At 43.9% G+C, this 21,325-nt stretch overlaps 3 protein-coding genes across 3 annotated transcripts in view; 2 read left to right on the top strand and 1 right to left on the bottom strand. All coding sequences in view use genetic code 11, as the record gives it.

Moving 5' to 3' along the window:
• The window catches only part of EGR_01263 (Palmitoyltransferase ZDHHC17), a gene marked incomplete at both ends in the record, with an annotated part of 30,580 nt that extends 21,038 nt beyond the window's left edge, over positions 1–9,542 (top strand). The window contains 10 exons of the mRNA XM_024490512.1: positions 1,400–1,544; positions 3,619–3,705; positions 4,887–4,992; positions 5,485–5,640; positions 7,417–7,683; positions 8,691–8,767; positions 8,834–8,864; positions 8,912–8,969; positions 9,044–9,365; positions 9,444–9,542. Of these exons, the coding sequence (XP_024355331.1) occupies positions 1,400–1,544; positions 3,619–3,705; positions 4,887–4,992; positions 5,485–5,640; positions 7,417–7,683; positions 8,691–8,767; positions 8,834–8,864; positions 8,912–8,969; positions 9,044–9,365; positions 9,444–9,542 (1,348 nt within the window). The remainder of the gene's footprint in view (positions 1–1,399; positions 1,545–3,618; positions 3,706–4,886; positions 4,993–5,484; positions 5,641–7,416; positions 7,684–8,690; positions 8,768–8,833; positions 8,865–8,911; positions 8,970–9,043; positions 9,366–9,443) is intronic.
• Positions 9,543–13,485: 3,943 nt separating this feature from the next.
• On the bottom strand, positions 13,486–15,654 carry EGR_01264 (hypothetical protein; the record flags this gene model as incomplete). Its single annotated transcript, XM_024490513.1, has 2 exons — positions 13,486–13,791; positions 15,529–15,654. 2 exons carry the CDS (start codon positions 15,652–15,654, stop codon positions 13,486–13,488), a joined length of 432 nt encoding a protein of 143 aa, XP_024355332.1.
• A 1,719-nt stretch (positions 15,655–17,373) lies between these two features.
• EGR_01265 (hypothetical protein) overlaps positions 17,374–21,325 on the top strand; it is a gene marked incomplete at both ends in the record, with an annotated part of 6,784 nt that continues 2,832 nt past the window's right edge. The window contains 3 exons of the mRNA XM_024490514.1: positions 17,374–17,434; positions 17,728–17,824; positions 19,952–20,058. Coding sequence (XP_024355333.1) covers positions 17,374–17,434; positions 17,728–17,824; positions 19,952–20,058 — 265 coding nt within the window. The remainder of the gene's footprint in view (positions 17,435–17,727; positions 17,825–19,951; positions 20,059–21,325) is intronic.

Genomic DNA, 21,325 nt, shown 5'->3' on the forward strand with positions numbered 1-21,325 from the left:
TAGCAAGGTGGTGAGAAGAAGGTGATGTTCTTAGAGGACAATGCAAAGCCTCATCCATTACATCATACCGCATGGCACAAAACTGACCTAATAGAGAAGACTTCGTGCGCTACTTTAGGATTTGATAGATGGTGGAAGACACTGGTTCCGTGGTGACATTTCTCCAAATGACGTCCACCATCCCTTTCTTGGCAGCAGACAGTCACATTCTAGGAAATGATTGAGATGGATAAGCAAGTGGCTAAAGCTACCTTTTTCCACGGCTTTCAGGGGCAGTACTTACTGGAAAGGTTGCATTAGCGAACTCGTGTCCTGCTGGGGAAGAACCACTGGTTGCAGTAGTAACTATTTCAATGAATGAAATACTTTATGCGGTTTTCTTCTGTTACTTAGTATCGCAAAAATGGTGCGGACTTATTTGGTTGCCTTTTGTGTTCGTAATTTTGACGTTTTTGGTATTATACGCCCTGCCTCTTGAACCTTACTGGTACCCTCTAACCCATTAGTGAATGTGAGGTTCGTCTAGCTTAGAGAAACCGTGAAGATGGGGTCATTCTGTGTTTACTAAAGTCGAGTGGAGGCATCACGCATTCCGATCGGGCGGTTTTAAATTGCCTCGAAGTTTTGTAGACTTACTTTTTTCCTGTTCTTTGAACTTGGTCCCCTTTCATCATCTTAAATGTGTATACTCTCGGGCTAGAGGCGAGGAGATTAGCTCTCCAGATGCGTGAATGACCTACTTCCAACACTAATCCTTCTTTGGAATGCGAACTCGTAACTCGTCCACTTTTGTGAGTGAATGAGACCTGCTACTCACATCTGTTAGTATCTTCATGTCTTATTTCTCATCTGAGTTAAAAAACTTGTTCACGTGAATGTGCCAAAAAGTGTAAGGAATGAATTTTGTGATTCTGTTCATTACTAACCGCCTCCGATTGTATGTGATGCAATCTCTCGGCAAGTCAAAATGAGTTGCGCCGAATCTGACCTGACCCAAACTCATTGGCAGCCTACGTGTCCACCATCAAACGCTGAGTTCCTTGCTTTCTGGCATTTCCAGTTGCTGTACTCACTTGGCAATCTTGGCTCAGTTGTTGCATTCTCGAGAGGTCGCACAAATTGAGGAGGGTAGGCTCGTGTTTTGGCTCCATCTGGAAATGCCTCTGAGACAAAACGGAGAAAAGGAAGTGTCTTCTCAAAAAGCTTGTCTGACCAATCAATTCTCAACTGCGTTCCGACGATGAGCTGGTTGATTAAAACCGTTCATTGAGGCTCCACGTTCCAGTTAATTACTTTCTGCAGCCTGTTCTAGGATGTTGAGTAGCCTTGTAAAGAAAGTTCCAAATATTGGGTGGTATTTTTAATGTGTTTGTATCTCTTCTTGCTTCCCGCTTTCCAGGGAATCAATAAAGGAGGACCAGTCGGGCAGTCTGGTGGCGAGTCTGGAGAAGATGGTTCGCGACACACACGCCGATCTGCGAGCAAAGCGTCAGCAGACAAATGCCACTACCACCACCGCTGGCGGCACCCCACGACTGGGCATGGTCTGTTGATTCTCTTTTTTTGAACCCTTCTTCTGGGCTGTTAGTTAATGAGTATCGGGAATCTTAACCTGGTATTTTAATTATTTACCTTTTTCAAGATATTTCAAATGAATGCTATTTTATGCAGAGTCAGGTGTCCAGGTAATTCTTAGCTAAGTCAAGTGATGTTGAACGTTCATAATTACTACATGGTTTATCGCCTTTGTAAGTCATTTATCCCAATTATTCACCTCATGTTAACTCTTTTGACTGATGGAGAGGTCCTTTAGAAATGCAGGTGAATCAGCCTTCCCCTGAGTTTCCCCCATCGAATGATCGAGCACTTAAATTGACCTCTAAACCAATGTTACGGGTGTTCCTGCAGCTTTCGCCGTGGGCGCTTTTGCCCATGACCCATCGCCCATTCGGTCCACACGTTGACTAGACCGAGTTCTAACAATATGAGAAGGTCAAGGAACTGACTCTTGACCTCTTGATACGATTCCTTTCAAGGCCTGACGTATAATTGCTAGTACGCAGACTAATCCAGGCTAATATCGTCAAAAGGGTTTGAGTGGTTGTAAGTCTGCATGGCGATAGGTAGCCAAGTAAGTAGGTAGGTGAATGTGTGTTGCGAGTGGAAATAACTCATTTACCTCCCTTATCTCCCGACCACTTAGATTGTTCGAATTCCGCCCACAACTATACGTCAGATAGAAACAGATCATCTGAACTCATCTTGCTGTAATGTCAATCAAAACCTGAAGATGAGAAGTTTACAATCCTGCGACAGGTGTTTAAAAGTCTTGGACCATTTGGACCACGGAAAGATGAGGAATAGTGACAAGTGAAAAGAGAAAGGCAAACGGGTTCATTCTGGGCAGTTGGAACAACCGAATTGACAGCGTCCTCTTCACTTCGCAACTTGCCACTTCTAACTAAACCTCAAAGACGAGAGTATTTTCCTCTAAAAGAAATCAAAGGTGTGGTGAATTCTGCATGATTGATTGGCAGAACGGAGGACCCCACTTGCCCCAATGGCGATGATGTTGGAGGAGGGGAGGGGCGTATTCTAGACTCTGGATTTTGCATTCTCTGCACATCTACTGTTGCGAATGTAAGTGATTTGGTGGAGTTGGGACATTTAACTGCAATCAGTTGCGCCACCTCGAATAGTGGTGCATTTACGTGTGGTTCACTTGAAACGATGCACAAGACGCCACTGAATGTGTGGACTCCAGAAATCTAGTTTGCAGGTGAAATTGGGGAAGTTGAAACACACAGTCGAATCTTATGATCGTACAATATAGAATGATTGAGCGTAGATTATGGGAAAGGAGGATTTTGAGTCGTCTCCTGAACGAATCGGTAATGAATGAATGCGTGAATGTGAACCCAGTTATTATGTCGACAGAGATGACTCGGGGTGGAATATCACAGGTGCTGGTGACTTTCAGCCCCAGCAACTAAGAGAGTTAGGTCCAACGACATTTACTACTCCCATTCCGTTCCGAATTCCATCCATCCTCGCCTCATTCATTCGCGCATGCATTTGCTTTCTTCCAAATGTCCGATTTTTTGATGTGCAGACATGTTCACTCAGCTGGCAGCAATAAATCCATCCTCCCACCCAAGTGGGATTCTGTGTCTGCAACGAAATTCAGCAAATTCTTCCAAAACTGTCACAATTAGGAGAGATTTTGCATCTCTTTGAGTTTTCACATTTACCTTTGATGAGTGAAAACGCACAGTCGGTAAAATGAGGCATTTCACCACACCGCCTTTGGCAAACATTTTTATGCAGTGCATGCCGCAAATGAGTGATGTTACGTTGCTCCATTTGCAGTGCGTGAGGAAAAGAGACAAGCTCTGAGGCATTTGACGGAACAGGGAGAATTTCCCACCACTAATGCGAAAATTATGTTTAGGAGTGTTTACCCTGTCGAAGCAAAACTGTGGCGATGGCGCCACAGTTTTGTTGCAATTTTATTGTCTTTTGATCCACTCTTCTTCGTCTCTTCCTGTTGCCTTCCGTTGTTTATTTGTAGTCACCAATTTTAGCTAGTTTCTAACCACTGTTCATTGGTGTTTCCAGGTTCGACATCTCTACGTTGTGATTGATCTCTCCACTGCCATGCTCGAACGCGATCTGCATCCAAACCGCCTTATCTGTACTCTCAGGGTACGTATTTTGACTGCTTTGCCTTAAAAATGTTTAAGCTTATCTTGCTTGATCTTATATAAGTAAGAAGCGAAATAAAATTTACTTATTTGCTTTGTTTTACCCAATGTTTGGGCACCAGTTTGTTTGGATGCCTATTGACTACTCATCTTCCAATACTTTGTCTCGAGATGGTGGGGTCACGATTGGATGAATCCGGGTCAGTTGTATTTTCCAGTCCTTTATCTGACTGTGGTCTGCAATTGGTTGACCTCCAAGCTATGAGAACACGATGCTTGAGTTATCCCTGAGGAAATACTAGACACTCTGGTCCATGTTTAACCTGTTTTAGTATCCTGAAGGTGGATACATTGTTCTTCCCTAACAATACCCGTTTTGAATGTGGCATTTTCTTCTACAGAAAAATAGCCTGAAAGCCTATTACTAAGGTTATGCAAAGTTGCATATTCAAGTGACAGGACTATGGTAATACTCGGTGACCAGAAGGGTTGAAGCCTGTTTTCAGTCTCGTCTTTGACGTTCCTAGTTTTAAACACACGCCTGTATTTGTCATCGCAACATTGGTACTTGGAAACATTTGAAATCATCGGCACGAAGTTAGGCTGAAGAATCCACATTTGTCCTTCAACAATGACGGTGGATTTCGATGGCATCTTCAGCCAGCTAGATTGCATTGAGAAACTTCACTTTGTAAGCAAGTCATTGATAACTTAATTGAGTTCAAAAGAGCGGAATTAGTCCCCATCCCAATTTCGGAACTCTTGTGGCTGCTCTTCAGTTGAGTAAATTCCCTTGAGAAATTTACCTTGGAAGATTATTGGCTCAAAGGCAGAGGCTATTTAGGGCTTCTGGTTATGCTTATTTTGGTTGAAAAAAAAGTCGACAGAAGACTAATGAATTTGAATCCCACCTCATCAAAGCCGTACTCGGGGCAGAAAAAAAGCTAACAGTGGGCGGCTTTCTGTTTTTTAATAGCAGTAGTGAAATTCGACGCACCTTGCATCCACATCCTCTGGACTAATGTCTTACGAACATTCGTCCGGACTTAATCTATAGCGGCTGTGAATCATCTTCATCCCGTTGGGGAAGAGTTGGAAGTCCGGTAACACGGATCACAACTGCAAGTTCAAGTTCATCACCTTTGACGCTCATTTTTAGCATTCTCTGTGCATATGTTTTAGTGCCTCAAAAAGTTCGTGGAGAATTTTTTCGATCAGAATCCTCTGAGTCAATTGGGCATCATCTCGACTTCAGGCTCGAAAGCTCAGCTTGTCTCTGCGTTGTCTGGTAAGTGGTCTTTTTTCCGGCTCACAGCTCCATCTTGTCGAACAGTACCGATGCAGGATAACAACTTCGGAAAAGCAAAACTCGACTTAATTTTAGATTTCGTAGCTGAATTAGGTGTTCATTTAGCTCTGTTTTAGTTACTACTACTCTTATGATTATCTGGCCGCCAACTGGTTTGAAAAGTCTCTTCAAGCTCCTTTCGGTAGAGATTGTGTGCCTGATTGTATAAAGTAAATTACAAGTTGCATTTCAAATCAGGTCATAAAAATGATTTATGTTGTTTTTTGGTAGAATTGACTGCAATGATTTGTTACAACTTGCAGGGGGCTTTAAAAAAAAAAAAACAATTTGTTTGTCTGTTTTGTAAGGCAGAGATTAATTGACGTCGGTCTTTGGGTACAGTGCTCTTGTGCTCTCTCGGTTTTCGGGTGAAGGTGATGGGTGTGACTCAAGGTCTGCTGCAGAAGTTTCTCGCAATATTTATCATGTAAGATTTGGAGTTGTGGTATACGGTAACGGAGCATACCATCCAGAGATGGATATTTAATCATTCAAAAGCAGAGAAGAAAGGTGCTGTTCTTAATTATGGTGGATTTCGTGTCGGGAAATTTCGAGATGTGTCAGCACCAACTTTTGATGTTGCTTTACGTGAGTAACGAAACAATTCCCTTGCAAGTACATGAACTGAGAAGGAGAGTAGTAGAAGCTGAGGAAGTCAATTTCATCCTTTTGTTGTGAAATAGCAGGCAACGAACACTGAGCCCTAACGATAGTCAATTTGCTTTTCAATTTACTTCCTAAGAACGCAATGAGGATATTAGATTGTTGGCTGAGTGAATGACATGTGATGGGCGATGGTTTTTGAATTTCATATTCAAGCGAACGAGCAGATCACTGAGCATTTTAAAAGGTCTACCCAATGACCAAATTATACTTCTAATGTAGGAATAACTTCATCTCCACAAGACCATCCTTACTTTGTGTGCGGTTCCCTCCAGAAGCAGTTGTTTACTGGGGGTTTGCCATTTGCTGAGGGCCAAACAACAGCTATGCAGTTGATGGGAGGGAAAAGATACTCTTGGAGGACAACGTGGAACCTCATACATCATACCATACTCCATGGTGCAAAACTGACCTGATAAGGAAGACCTCGTACACTGCTTTAGGATGAGACGGATGCAGAGATATTGGAGTGTCGTGTCTCTTCCTCCTCATGCCCTTGATGGCATTTCTCCTAGTGATGTCCGCCATCCCTTTCTTGTCACTAGACAATCACACTCTAAACATAACAGACAGTTGGAATGCAAAAGTGAGTCAGAAGTGAGGTGGAAAGGAAGCGATTTGCTTTGTTTCTGAAGACAGCAAGAGTTGAGTCCGTAGCAAGCTTAAATCTCGTTGGCTACCTTTTAAAGATAAGTTCCATATTCTCAAGCTTCCTTCCTACTTTGTAGGACTGTGTTTTGTCCACAGTTTCAATGTATCTGCCTTACCGTAGCAATAATTAACTTATTTCCTCCGGTTCATAGTCCAGAAGACCAAGTGATTCGGTACTGTCTATTACATTTCGACAACCTCATCAATATCTGTTTCTCTCTTCTTACAATTCATTTCTGGGCTTTTTTATTCTCTGATTATGGTTGTAGTCAGCAGAACGTCTGGTGCAGCCTAGCACTTGATTCTCCTACCAAGCACCACGCACTCGTCTGCAATACCCAATGCATGATGCTGTGCTGTTGTTCATTCTGAGGTCAACTTCACGTCAAGGTGACGCCTTGTATTAGTCACTAAACCACAAGGATTGTCACCTTGTCCCATAGATAGAGCCATGTGAGCCATCACTGCTCCTATCGTCTTCACCGTTTTTAACGAGAATGAAGTAGAAACTCTTTGGCCCTACCTTCCATTTTAATTTCTTTTGATGCTGCGTAGGTCTTCGCGGATAGAGCGCCGTATGGCCTTAATTCCTCTCTGAAAGTCTCTTTTTAGCGATGAGTTTTTTATCTTCTGCTTACCTCTCAGGTATGACCGATCACCACCCCTTTCCAACTGTGCGAAGTAGTGAATTCGGCCTTCTGTCTCTTGAATAGTGCTCCGTTTCGGTGTTGTTTAGGTCTTTTAATAACTGCCTATTGACACGCTGGACTCCTGAAGCATTACGGCTTCCTAATCCTGTTGCTGTTGCTGCACCATTTTTGAGTACTTACCTCCGATCTCCTTCTGAAAATTTGTCGGTTTAATGACTAAATTTGTCCTTTCTTTAGGTGGCTTCATCCAACATCTCCGAGCTCTGGAAGAATTGGGTAAACAACAGCAGTGCGTAGGAGAGCCGAGCATTCAAAATGCCCTGGTTATGGCCGAATCACGACTCAGGCAAGCTTGGGTCATGAAGCCTGGCATCCACTAGATTCTCCTCTATTGCCGTAGTTTTTATCCAAAAAATGGAATGTCTTATCACCAAAACCTCGTTAAATTGGTTGGGAGGTTCACATGACGATTTTCTTTCACTTCACAGGCACATGCCCTCGTACAGTTCGCGTGAAGTCCTTCTAATCCTCGCCTCCATGACCACCTGCGATCCTGGCGACATTCATCAAACCATTCAAAGTCTTATCACACATCGCATCCGTTGTAGTGTCATCTCCCTCGCCGTCGAGGTCTTCGTCCACAGGGCTCTCGCAGAAGCTACTGAAGGTGGGCTGAAAAACACACCCAAGTTGCATGTTTGTTGGAAGTCGTCTCATTGACGCCTCAAACACTATAGCCTCGGCCGTCACTGTTCACTTCTCCTGTACTGTTCAAAATCGGAAAACTGTCTTCGTAGCCAGCGTGTGCTAACTTCTCCAAGTTGCAGATGTCCACGAAGGATTATATTCATGGTCCAATGTGCACTAAACACCCACAAGAATGAATTACTCCTATGGACTGGAAAGTACTACGGTCAGCACCGTCTTTAAAACGCTTATATCATTCGAATATTTTACTTTCCAGGACTAGTTTCTCTTAAATTCTTCTGGACGAGTAGATAGCCCCGAGTTTGGGTTCGTTCACGAGTAAATTTATCCACCACCGTACATCGTTCTATACACGTATTTCAACCGTTGCCTGCAATTCTTTAATTGGATCTTTGGGCTGCCCCATGACATAACTGCTGACCATGGGGCACAGTTGCCCTTTTCAAACGTGTCTCTCAAATTATAAGACCTGGTCAGTTTTGAACGCACATCGTGCATAAGTCTTTCACACTACTGAGGAACTTCCTCGGGTCTCCTCGTGGTCACTCCTCTGCTTTGACCCTCACAAGTATACACCAGTGAGACACCCAGGTGAAGATCCATGCAATGAACATTTTTCATCTTGTCTTTGCCGACATAATATGGTTTATCGGTGTGGAATGAGTTTGACAGAGTATAGAAAGAAGGAGAAGCCGTAGTCATTTCTCCCGCTCCGCCCAGTAGGCGTTTTCAGGTGCTTTGCGATCAACCGTGAAACTGCACCAAATCGCACACTGCGGATTTAGTTGGGATTCCTGAATGACGGACCAAGTCAGGCCAACTGCATCAGAGACTGCACATTTTCACCTGCAAATATGTGATGTATCCTGCACAAACGTACTGGCCTCAGTTGGGTCTATTTCAGGAGTATGGTAACCGCCGGCATTGTCGAATTCTCGAGTCAACTCCAATCTTGGCCCATTTTAGGCTCTCTCACTGTCATCATGGACGTGCCTCATCTCAAAACCGCTCTGCAGGGCTTTGTTCATCCTCCCCCCGTTTCAGTAAGCTACGGCATATTTATTTGTCCACTCAAATAGGTGGGAATTAATCTCTTTTTTGCGATTTAGGAGGATAAAGATGCTGCTCTGTTGCGAATCGGTGAGTTTAGATTGCAACTTTCTTATTTTTCAATCTTATTCTCATAGGATTTCCGCACTCGACCGCTGCAGACTTTGAACAATTTCCCGTACGAGTGTGCATGTGGTATGTTGGCAAACTGCCCTACTTATAAATTTTCAGTAGACAACTTATTTGATCACAATTTTTTATCATCTAAGTCACTTGCCGAATGTCGAAAACAAAGGTGAAGCCGCAGGCGGTGTCAATTCAGAATCCAACGTTGCTGTTGGCAGCAGCAACCGTCCGCGGGGCTCCTACCTCTGTCCCCGCTGTCATTCGGCCTACTGCGAGTTGCCAGTGGAGTGTGCGGTGTGTGGAATAACCCTAATGTCCGCTCCACACTTAGCACGTGCCTACCATCACCTCTTTCCCCTACCTCGCTTTGTGGAGGTTCCACGCACCGAAGCGTCTTCCACAATGCCGAAGGGGGAGCTCCTCGGCTGTGGCGGTTGCAACGTCAATCTACAATTGAAGTCTGTGGTTAGTGCATGGCGTTAGTTGGGCTTTCTGTTCTCAAATCCTGATGTTTCTCACTTAACCCTTGCTTGTTCACTGCAGGTATACAAGTGCCCGAAATGCAGTCACTACTTCTGCGCGGACTGTGATGCCTTCCTTCATGATTTTGTCCACTCCTGCCCCAAGTGTCCCGCTACCTAGTCGCTCTCAGGGGTTTACGGTTGCATTTACTCCCTATTTGATACACCTGCCTTATCGTTAGCCAAAGTTGCCATTTTGTATGATGAAGAGGTTACGTAAGGGTGAAGAGCTTTAACCACCTGGCACCTTTACTGCCAGCTTCTCTTATGCGTGGCAGTCCCGTTTTTATCGGAGCTCAGTTTCACAAGTATGTGAAATGTACCTCAAACGGATTCACTAAATTTACAAGAGTGCTGTAAATGGTGCGGGAGTAGCAGGTGGATCCTCTAAAGAGATGATGGTCATTAATGCCTTATTGTAGCGAACAATGCATCTGGACTGTGGTGGTAGATTTTTCTGAGACTGGTAATGAATGTGCTCTGGGAATCGGGATTTGAGATGACGTTTCGGTTGCCATCCACCAACGGTTGATCCTTTTAGATTAAGATTTATTGGAGCTCTGTCAGTGAGTGCCAGAGGGTATTCAATTCCACAATACCGTCAATGAGCTGGCGAGAAATGTGATATGTCTGCATCACTATCTTGAAAATCACCTTTGAATGGAGGGGTTCACTTGTAGGTAGGATGTGTGGTGACTCACTTCATTTGAAATGCAAACTTCATCGTTCGCAAATAAAGTGTCACTTAATTCGCCTTTTTAGTGTACTCGTCTGGTCTTCTTGGTGAGGTGCAATTGTTGCGCCCAGTTTTTGCGGTTCTCGAAAAGTGCTGCAAGGGTATTTTGGAATGTCCGTGGGGTATCAAGGCTTTTGAATACTGTCGACTTCTCTTGAAGCAGTCTATGATTTTCACCCAGGGTACATTAAAAGTAGTCAAGACAATTTATCCTCATAGTGGAAATGCGGTGGACTTTGCCCCCAAAATCAATGGAAAGCAGCATGTGTTAGGCGGCTCTCTTCTACCACGTATGTTTTGGGTCTAAGTCTACTCTCTAGTTTCAAATGTGTCTTCGGATTCCTTTTCATAGAATAATTGAAGAGTGCTTTCTAGTCTGAATGTCTGGCAGTCATCAAGCGTCAAAGGTAAAGCCAGGAGAAGAGCTAAGGAGGACTGTACAGACTTATTGTTCAACAGTGTCTGGAGGCTGTCTCCCGTCATGTAGTGATCCACAGAAAGTGACTTGATGTTTGCGATTTTCCATACACTGAGATAAAACTATCATCTGTGGTTGCAATTTTATGGCAACGTTTGTCCTTTTTCTGCCTCAGTTGTGTCGTTTATTTTAGGAAAGAGAGAGGGGGAATGAAAGTCAACCCAGTCTAGAAATTTAATGACCTCGGCGCTTTACCACGTATCAGGTAACCACAAAAGTTCGTCTCCGTTTCAACACAGCCTGCTGCAACTGCTTCTTTTAATTACCCGAGGAATACTAGCGGCGATTGTCTGTGTTCCTACTCTCTAAAGTTCTGCGCTATCTTCTTCGGGGAATGTTGATTCGTCTTTATCCTTTACGAATCTAGCTGAACTAGGTTCCAACTACGCGGAGGCGTCTCTTGAAGCATGTTGCATGACACTCGGAGGGGGCACGATAGTGAAATACGGTGCTCGAAATTGCTTTACATAAACGGCTTCATCCTGATGCTGATCTACTCGAGGATGCGTCACGGTGAGAAGGACCTTCTACTTCTAATTAGCGTGTCAAAGATTTATGGGCCTGTTTAACATGCTCAGGAGCACAGCACTATTCGAGGAGGGAGACAATGATGATGATTGTAGTGATTTGAGCCTTTTCAGAAGACATGAGTCATTTGTAACGTGGTAGACAAAGTATTACTGATGTATCGAAAGGGTGGAGCGTTTTGCTTTTTGCCACCATCGACGTTCACCCCCCATTCATCTCCCAACTGCCTGTTCAGAAAAAATTAGGGGTAGGAGGAAGGTAATGTCTCCCACCAAAGTGTGACAGACGCCTCCTCCTCCTCCTTTAACTAGTTCAGCAACCCACTCGGTATGTGATTTTGTAACGCCTTTTGGGATCAAAATTTCCTACACAGCTTTTCCAGAATTGTCTCAGCACTCACCCTTTACACGACTGAAAAATGATTTTGGCGCGTTAATCTCGAATATTTCGTGACCAGGGATGATTCACCACCAGAATCAAGTAGTTACAACCAGTTTCGAGCGGTGCATTCTGCTACTGCACCCTCTTCAAATGCTCTACAAAAAAAGTGTACGAGAAGCTTCTGCAGCCTTGGGACCGAGGCAAGCTCGCTTCGTAGAAGAGATCGGCTCATATCACATCCATCTGGTTTGTAATGCGAGGAAGGTAGACGAAGACAATGAAGAGCCGTATAGCAACGGCGAACTGACGTTTATCTCCGGTTCACACTGCAATTACAGGCATTTTCCAAGCCCCCACAGCGCAGCAAGACTTGCCAAAACCGCCACGAACTTTTCAGTCCCCCTGGTTGTAGCCTATTTTCTCCCACCAAACACGCCTGAACTGTCAAAATTATTTACTTCTCCACGCATCCAGTTCATGATGACATATCTGTGTGTCTGAAAGACAAGTAATGAAGCTGCTTGCAACATTCATTGCCTCTAATTTTCGGCCAATAGGTGGTGTTTAGGGAGACACCCTCTTCGTTTTTTCCTTCAAGTTGGCGAGCCTTCAAATGCACCCAGTCAATAAAGATTCCTGCTTCTGGGAGTCAAAACTATGGTGATGTGCCCAAATCTTGTTTATCCTTTTGAAGAAGTCAATCAGTTTGACCGTGACACCTTGGAACCTTTGCGGTTCTCATTTATCCGCCTCCAGTCAAATAAACACCAACGAAATATTTAGAAATCACTGTTTTGTTTTCCATCATGTGACCATGACTGTCTCAAAAACTGGGCAGTTTACAGAGGTGGAGTGTAAAACTGCGGATTTTGTTGGTACAGACGCAAGAGTGAAACAAATTTCAACGTCATTTTTAATAACGCGGTCACTGGTCGTGGTCAATTAGCCAGAGACATAGAATTTGGCGGTAGTGGGACACTTGAATTCCAAAAGATCGAAGTGTATCTTGCATTCGTAAAATCATCTCCCCAAAGTTCCAAATGCGACGATGAACGGTGAGGAGTGACAATGACAACTCGTGTATCGCAAACCCACGGGAAGTCAAATCATGCGCGCACTCGACTGGGCCAATCAGGTGCGTCGGTGGTTCGAAGGTGGGGCAAGGGAAATCAGGTTGGTGATTGACTTAAGGTTCAAAATACGTTCTCCTGTACGCCCTCCTCCGCGATTCGACCAATGAGATGGTGATGGCAACCAGAAGGCGCGTAGTGAAATGCGGAGGGTGATTGACTCATTGGCGAATGGAGGGGATCAGTAGTTGCAACCACGGTACACAGCGTGTAAAGGGAAAAAACGGGAGAAAGGGCAACAACAACGTTGGATTGCAGCATTTGCGTAGGCTGTTTGCACCGTGGCCCGAATGCACATTTTTCGTTGCTGCCATTTAAATTTCGGTGTACGAATAAAAGTATCTCCTGACCTGGCTACTGTTCCATAACTTAGGGCAAGTTCTTTGACCATAGGTACTTTTAAACTGTTTAATGAAAATAAATTTTCACTAGTCTGACAGCATGAGAGTCCCATTCTGTTTGGGACGTTATCTCTAATGCTCTCTGTGGCTAGATGGAGAAACTAAAATCATCCGTAGGCCTGGAAAGGGAATCATTTTGCCATTCTCCACCACAGAAGACTTTCAAGTCCGACAGTAACCCTGACTCTTCTGTGAAATCCGCACCTAAGACACAAGATGGGTTGCTAGATAGTGAGCAGAAGATGTCCAGAATCAACGTCTGCCTTAATCATCATTTCATTCCTATTGTCACTCAAACGCCACCCTGACATCCATTTGGGTTTCTACCAGCCTTTTGTAGTCGGGACATGTGTCAGATCTTCATCTCATACGCATCCTTCATTGTCAATAGAGAAAGCGCTTTACTATTCTCAGTCGATTTTGTGCTGTTTCATCTGGACGTCGCGATACCACTGATCGACATTGCAGTAGTCGCCGAATGCCGACGTGATTTCAATCATTCCTCGGTCATGAACCCCAGAAGACTCAGCCATCCGCAGCGGACACCCGTCAATAGCCGAATCCCGATGCCATTCATTTAGGGGCGATGCAATAACAGCGATCAAGGATTCGCTTAGAATAAACTCCTCTCCCTTACCGGGTTGTTCAACCAATGTTTCCGGTAATAAGGTTGGCAGTTTTTCCCCCTTCATGTGAATGTAGTGAAGACATTTACACTGAAAGGCGGTTTATATGACATCTGACGTCTGCTGAAAACGAGTTCATGTTGCTACCAGGCTTCCTCTGACCGGGATGTTGGAACAGAAAAAAATTCTGTCTTACCTACATCTATTTTTAGGTTCTATTTATCTACGGCTTATTGGAAAATTCGCTTTTTGGAGGATTGCTGATAAAATTCATGGAAATTTGAAATGTCTCTGTAATCTTTTACCAATTTTAAAACGTCACATTTGCTTCAGTCAGCCGACTCTTTCGCAATTAACAATGCAAAATGCTCTGATTTAGAACAACCTCAAATGTTGTTTGTTCCTTTAATGCTGAAAATAACCCTTCAGTGGTGTCACCTTAGTTGTAATGGTGCCGCTCTATTGTAGAATACTCAAAATCTGGCTGAGGAACCCAACGTGTTCTAATTAACCGCAGTCCAGCGCATGGCCTTTCACCCATCTGGGCTACGATTCCTCCACCCTTCCTCAAGGCCGAAGCGAATGTCATTTGAAATTGTCAAGTGGCAGTAGGAAAGCGCTCAGTGTCGCGCCCTGGTCAGCCGTAGCCAACACTTCCCAGCTACACGCCTTCAGTACAGTTATTTAAGAAAGTACACATCATGTTTTGTTTTGAAGTTTTCTTGCTTGTAGATGGCAAATAACAAAGTGAGGAGTTTTTCAAGTACCCCACGCTTGCCTGACACAAGTGTACAAGAAAGATGAAATAACTAACAGCACACGGATCCGATCCGTGCACAACAGCCTTAAGACAGTAGAAATAAAGTGTTGCATACAACACTTTAGCAATAACAAGCATCAATTTGTAGCATAATATATTTTCTTTTAATTATGTCGACTGCAGAGCGTAGGGAGAGATTTCGAAAAGGCCGCTCAGTTTAGTAAGCACCCCTTATTTTCGACAAATGGCAGTTTTCGTCACTTGTCAACGCGTGGTTTGTTGATACAACCTTGTTGTTATAATGAAAGTCTACTTCCGTGGCTAGAAGTGAGAACAAGGTCAACGACTTAACTGTGGCTTCTCAGCCATTTATCATTCAAATTTACCCATGGGAGGTGCACATTCATCTTTGATAAAAGGACGAATAAAAAAGGCGTTTTCTGAGGCTAAAAAAGGTAACAAATGTTCAAGAAACCAAATCCATTGACTCCCCATCACTAAGAGGCAATAGTAATCTTCCAGCTAGCGTCTTGAACCAATATTCAGGGCAAACGCTTCTCGGAACCGACGTTATCCGAGGTTACTTACCGAACTGATTTGGGAGGTTCACTATCATGCGGCTGTGCCATTTCTGTCCCATTAGACCACCAAGGGGAATTTTCTGGTTTTCCCTTCCGGATTAATTGCCATCCTTTTAATGAAACCTGACATATCTGTGCGTGACGTGTAGACTTCGATGGTAAAACCAGGGCGTCAAATTTATGTGACGTCAATTTTCTACAGCTTTTGAAAGTGGAATTCCCTTAACAATACGCAAAGTGGGCTGTCGCATTCTGGGGACGGGGACTTCCACCTGAATTAGCAACAGGAGAGGTAGCGAGCATACCTGAGGCCATAGCGGAGCAGACTGGCTAAGCCCGGGAGAACACCCCCTTTTGTCTTGTCTGTGTCCGTCGGTTATCTCAACTCTGTGGCCAAACACATATCTGGACAGTCAACAACCTCACTGTCTGGCATGTTGTATTCTGTAGCTGGTCTTATTGTTCTCTAAAGTAACTTTTACTCACATACACATTGATAATGACTACAGAGAGAGGATTTTGGATTTTGGAGGCCCATACCAGAAGGACTATTGAAACTGCGGCGACTTTTAACTCCTCCACCTCTTGGGGAGCCACTGAAATAAATGCCATCTCACTACAACATATCGCTGTCAGTTGGTGAATTCCTGTTGTTTCGCGATTGTTTTAAACTTTTGCTTTTATCCATCCAACTCAATTTCACCACTTTGTAGCAATTACTTCGGGCCATACCCTTGAAAAAGCTGACTTTTTAATGTTAACGAAAAGTTTAGAAAAAAAGCCAATTTCAATGCTTGACGCGTTTTACATTTCAAGTGCTCTTTAATGTTGTAACTGCTTCTTTCCCTTTTCCACCTCCCCCCCCCCCCCATCCTTTTTAATGGCTTGTAAAAGTTCACTCAATTTATTTTCTAGTTTCCACTTTCAAAAAATAAATGTGTGTGTGTCATAAAAATTGGCGACTCTTGGATTTGGCAACCGTGGTGGGCTTTTATAGGCCTTTTCCAACTCAGTGACACCAGATGTGTCATTATCGGATTCTTTTATGCCTGACCTTGAGCCTTAGCAATTGCTTGTGGCTCGGTCTTCATTCCCTACCAATCCCCTAACTCTCCTAATCTCCTATGATTGAGCTCCTTCCAGAATAGATTGCTTTTGGGCGAAGGTCGAATGCTGGAGTGTTCGCTGATGTCTCATTGAAGAAGACGTCCAAGTTGGATGGCCAGGCTTTGCTTAAGTCACTCTGACTTCTGACATACCGTGACCTCAAGGTCTGCGTTGTAGTCAGTTGTGGGGCAAGTTCCACGATAAGTGAGGTTGAATCGGTTATAAAAGGGACTGCTGAAACGAACCTTACGGAATGGGAAATATGACGCCCCTTCATGGTAGTGGAAGCTGTGATTATGCCTCACAGACAATTCGGCAACACTAGAATGACAAAGGAGTCTGGAAGTAAAGTGAAATTATGGCAGCCCGCTCATTTATCCGTGAATAAATTTGGCTCTGTGGAGTTAATAAAATTCAATTGCCAAACTCGTTCACTGCAGAACATCTACTAGTCTAACGAAAGGTCAAATAAACGCAGAAGTTTTTTCACGCCATTTTTCTCGTTGATCTAATCTCCATTGCGGTTCACCAGCCCGCCGCATCGAGACGTAAGTTGGCCGAGAATTCAACTTTTGCAGCTAGCCATCCCCGATGTCCAACCGTCCGTTCTGCTTCCTGTGTGGTTGACGATCAAAGGCCAAAAAAGATGATTTTCAGCACTTTGTAAGATTTGAGTGGAATGCAGACGATAGGGTGTGACAGTACCTTCCTAACATCGACGGGTTAAAATTCGAATTTATTTTCTGTCACCTGTTAATTCACAGCATCTGAAAATGAGCCATTAGCTAAGCTTCCACGAATTTTGCTTTCCATTTGATGTTGGCGTCAAAGATTTGTTTGATTAGTCCAGTTAGATATGACGAAAAGTTGATTTTGACTATCATTTGCAACGTATTATTACAAAAGTAGAGAATCTGCCCAAACATGATGCCTCCACCTGTGAGTTTCTCACTTATTTGAACCATTTCTGAAAGGTGCGCTCCGATACCACATGCCACGTCCTCTCCAAACACCGTGCAACTGATTGCACCAAAAAAACTTCCACTGCCCTGGAACCGTGTTAAACTAGTTTTGTGGCGTAAACGATGGCAAGGGTCACGCCATGACATGCGAGATCAAAACATGCCTCAGGCCATACCGAAAACGGCCTGAACCTTTTTGGCAGCCTGATAAATGGATAACCGCAAAGCAGTTCGCCGGGAAGACGTGACAGCTGAAGCCAATATGATTTGTAAAATTCATAAACGCTTTTCAATTCTAAGGTCATCCAGTGATGATGGAAAATGTCAACAAGTAACCATAGGAAGTACCTGACTCCCAAGTAATCTATTCTAACCGCCAACTCAGCCATGTAGGTCTTTTCTATCTTTTGTGATCCAGTCCCCACGAAGGTGATATTGAGCGAGTCTTCTAGAACCCTGGTCTTTCCGTACATTCGTAGTAAACTCGTTTTTGGTGTAGGCAGATAATAGACTGTAAGTAGCAGTCAAAGTCACTTCTAATTCGGAGTCTGTGGTTCCTTTTGGAAAGTCTGATTCATTCCGAGTCAAATTTTTCATTTTGTAAACTGCTAAATAGTTAAAAATTACTTTTCATTTATGAATATTTACTCGCTTCTAGGATTGCACTCAACAACGACAGCTGGAGCAGTCCAAATGAAAAACCTAAATGCAAAGTAATTCCTTAAAATAGGCTAAAAACGTATGCATCATGCTGTCTCACCCATTCCGATGCCTCCACAACCTCTCCTCTACTGGCACGTCGTGTTGTATACTCAGAAAAGTCTTAGAGCGGTACATTTGTGGCGTCGGGAAGTGGGTGCACTCCAAGGGGAAAACAAACAATATTTTGTCAGCATTTGCTAGAGTTGAACTGGCGAAGTCACGTCGGCTTCTAGCGATTGATCCGATCACGTGGTTTGGAGAGTGACCGGCGCTGATAAAGCTGGACCTGTGACATGGCGAACTGTATCACGGTCTGAAGGCACAACAGTCACCTACAGCAGGTTCATGGCGTACGGATAGGAACCTTGTCGACCATTATTTCGAGTCCCAACGCTATCTCCTCAATCAATCCCTCCTCCCGCAAGAGTCGTCTAATTTACGCCGTGACATTCCGAAATCCCAATTCAATCCTCAGCATTCAGCACCACTAATGGAACATAAGTAGCGTCCTCCCCTTATACGAATTCAATTTCAATTCTCCTAAAGACTGGGGAAAGTGGCCAAAGGGAACGCTATTACTCTGAGTAGCCCGCTTAATGTCATGGCCTCCCTTCCATGCCTGTGAGTCCAGACTGGTGTGCCTCACTTCACCCTTAGGTTCGACTAGGGAGCAGCAAATTTTCTTCCGCTTTCTTCCGGAGAACAAAATTTCGATGGCTATATATATGACTTGCAAAAAATGTGGTCATTTTCATGAGAACTAAGCAGAGCTTTTCCATCAAGCAGTTTCAACAACCTCAAGGTAAATTACGAACACTTCCGAATGATGAACACACTGCCCAAAGAAGTCCTTAAAATGGTCATGCTTTGCACTCGTAAGGCTGTGATTCCCGCCTAACAAAAGCTCCTTTATTTCGCTGCTTCAGTGACAGTTGGACCACCATCCAACAACTGGCATGTGGGAGGGTGTGCGGACACCACCTAATTCATTTCGTCTGCTTAATAGCTCCGCTTCCCACTAGCTGCAGCCGCGACTAAACTCCCCCACAAGCACACACAGCTGGCGCGCCAACGGAATTCCAGCCACACTGAGTCAGTGTGTCTCATCATCTTCTTTTCCCTCCAATGAATTTCAATGAATTTCTTTCCAAAAAAAACGCAACCCTGAATGGTGCCACTGCCCCCTCTTCTGCGGAGAGGCGATGATGCTGCTTTCGTGACCATGGTAACGTATACGCGCATGGACGTGATGAATCACACTCGGAAGTGGTGTAGCCATGTGCGCATCGTACATTGTAATGATACTGCCGCCATTTTTGCCTGACTCAGCACTCCTTATTGTGATTAATCTGTGTAAGCAAGCGCTCATCTGTTGTGTCCTCTTATTAATCAATTAGCCCTCTCGGAAGGCATAGGTTAAGTCCTTTAAATTCCCGTTGCACTCATTAATGCAGAGCCAATAGAAGGTGAGTGGATTGTTCTGGAATACTCCAGGCACGCGTACAATTTAGCCACCTTTAACCATTGATTATTGATTAATTAAGCGCCCAAAAACACTCGATTTGCTGCTCAACAAGCAAGACCAAAGTGGACGTATCGTGAAAATCAATAAAATCCATTGGATTCTCTCCACCAAACAGCACATGGACCAGTCAAGGCACAGGGTAAAAGGCGGTGCATTTGAAGAGCTTATTTTTAAACACTAGGTATTGTAAACTAATTAGGCATTTAGCTTATGCAGTGGCCCCTATTTTTTGCAAAGAAGAACATTTCCTTCACCTACCCGCTTCAGAAATGTACCACCACTTTGGAAATAACGCGTACACTTCTTATTTTTCTTCAACTTGACAGACGTGTACCCTCATGAGGGTTGATGTTGTGCTGAAAAACGCGGTGACTAACATTGTTTCGCCTGGAAATAGACAGGTACAGGCCGGTCGAAGCAGGCTACCAGCACCCTGCTGGCTCATGTTTACAGTACTGAGGGTTCATAAACAAGACAAAGGGGTCAGAGCTAAGACCTTAGGGGCTACCCTCATCGCCACGGTAACAGGAGCTGAATTAACATATTTTTGCCAAATATGGTGATTTTCTAATGAGGGCAGTAAAATTAACAAGCAAGAATTTGTTTAATATAGGGGTCACGATTTAATTCTTCTCTACAAACATGAAATTTTTTTCTGCAAATGCATATTACATCAACTATTTCTAAAGGTTATGTTATTTTACCAGAGGTTTCTTTCCAGTGAGGGGTAGCTTAACCGTTTCGTAAGCTGCAATGGCCTGCTGACCTGACAAGCCCGTTTCACCCGTCCATCAAAGGCCAAAGTGTGACTCACCATCAGCATTTCCGTGACAAATTACCATTTAAAGAGCCTTTCTGCCCTACAGTCATCAAAAACTACGTCGCTATTAAGGGAGTCACTAAGCACACTGCCAGCGGCGCATATACGAGAAGCTCGAGCCAACTTATCTAACCAAAACAACGATACATCTCAGGAGAATTGGTGGAGGTACCTCGGAGACCCCGAAAGGAAACTAGTTAACCAACAGTAGAATAGGATTCCTGGTTATTTGAGTTTCTCAGTGTTTGACATCTCCTACTATTAAGAAATCTGGGTCAGATAATCCCCTTCCAGGACTACTCCTCAGCTCACGGATGCGGATCCATAATCTATGGATGTGGCGTAATTAGCTCAATCTAGTGAATGTCGAATTCGTAGCGGAATGGCAATTAGAGGAGCAACTGCACATTTCGTATGTGAGAACCAGTGTGCTTCCATTGCCAATCGGCCATTCATTTCCGCTTTTCTACCATCAACTTCCAAACAATTAGTATGTTAACAACTTGCTCCACTTCCTCCAGTTCTCTCTAATTAGGCAATAGGACCTTCCAAAGGACTGATATGGAGGAAGAGCTATTTGAAGCCTACATAAGGTGGGTGAGGGGCCATGCACATGCACAAGGTTCCATGACAATATGTTGGTAGTTGGACGGACAGCGCCTTGTTAAGTAGTCTCCCCCTTCTTCGTTTTAATACGGATTCCGACGGTCACCATAGTAACTCTCCTACTCTAGTCATCTCGAGTGTTCTAGCCCGCGGAGGGAAACTGAGATAAAATGAGGAATAGACATTGGAAGAAGAGTGTCGCGTATTGCAGCAGTTGTTGCCAATGGCAAGAATTTAGTTAAGATCCCTCATTTCCTTTCGAGGAGAAATACAGCTATAGAGAATTCTTTTAAAAAGCAACGCCAAAGCAGCGGCGATATTCTACACTGAGCTTATTCTTCTCGAGGTAAAAAGCTACTACCATTCCATGGAAGACAGAGAGACTGGAAGGATTAAAAATCATAAACAAGCGGTATGAAGGTCGTAACACGATAAACCGAAGTAACCCTATGCCAGGTTGATCGGATTTATATGTAAAGTGTCATCTCCACTTGACAGAAGAGGAACGACATATCAACCAGTTGTGCTATATGGCAAATGACAACTGAAAAATCGAACGCA

This window comes from Echinococcus granulosus (assembly GCF_000524195.1).
Source record: "Echinococcus granulosus chromosome Unknown EG_S00004, whole genome shotgun sequence".
NCBI lineage: Eukaryota > Metazoa > Platyhelminthes > Cestoda > Cyclophyllidea > Taeniidae > Echinococcus > Echinococcus granulosus.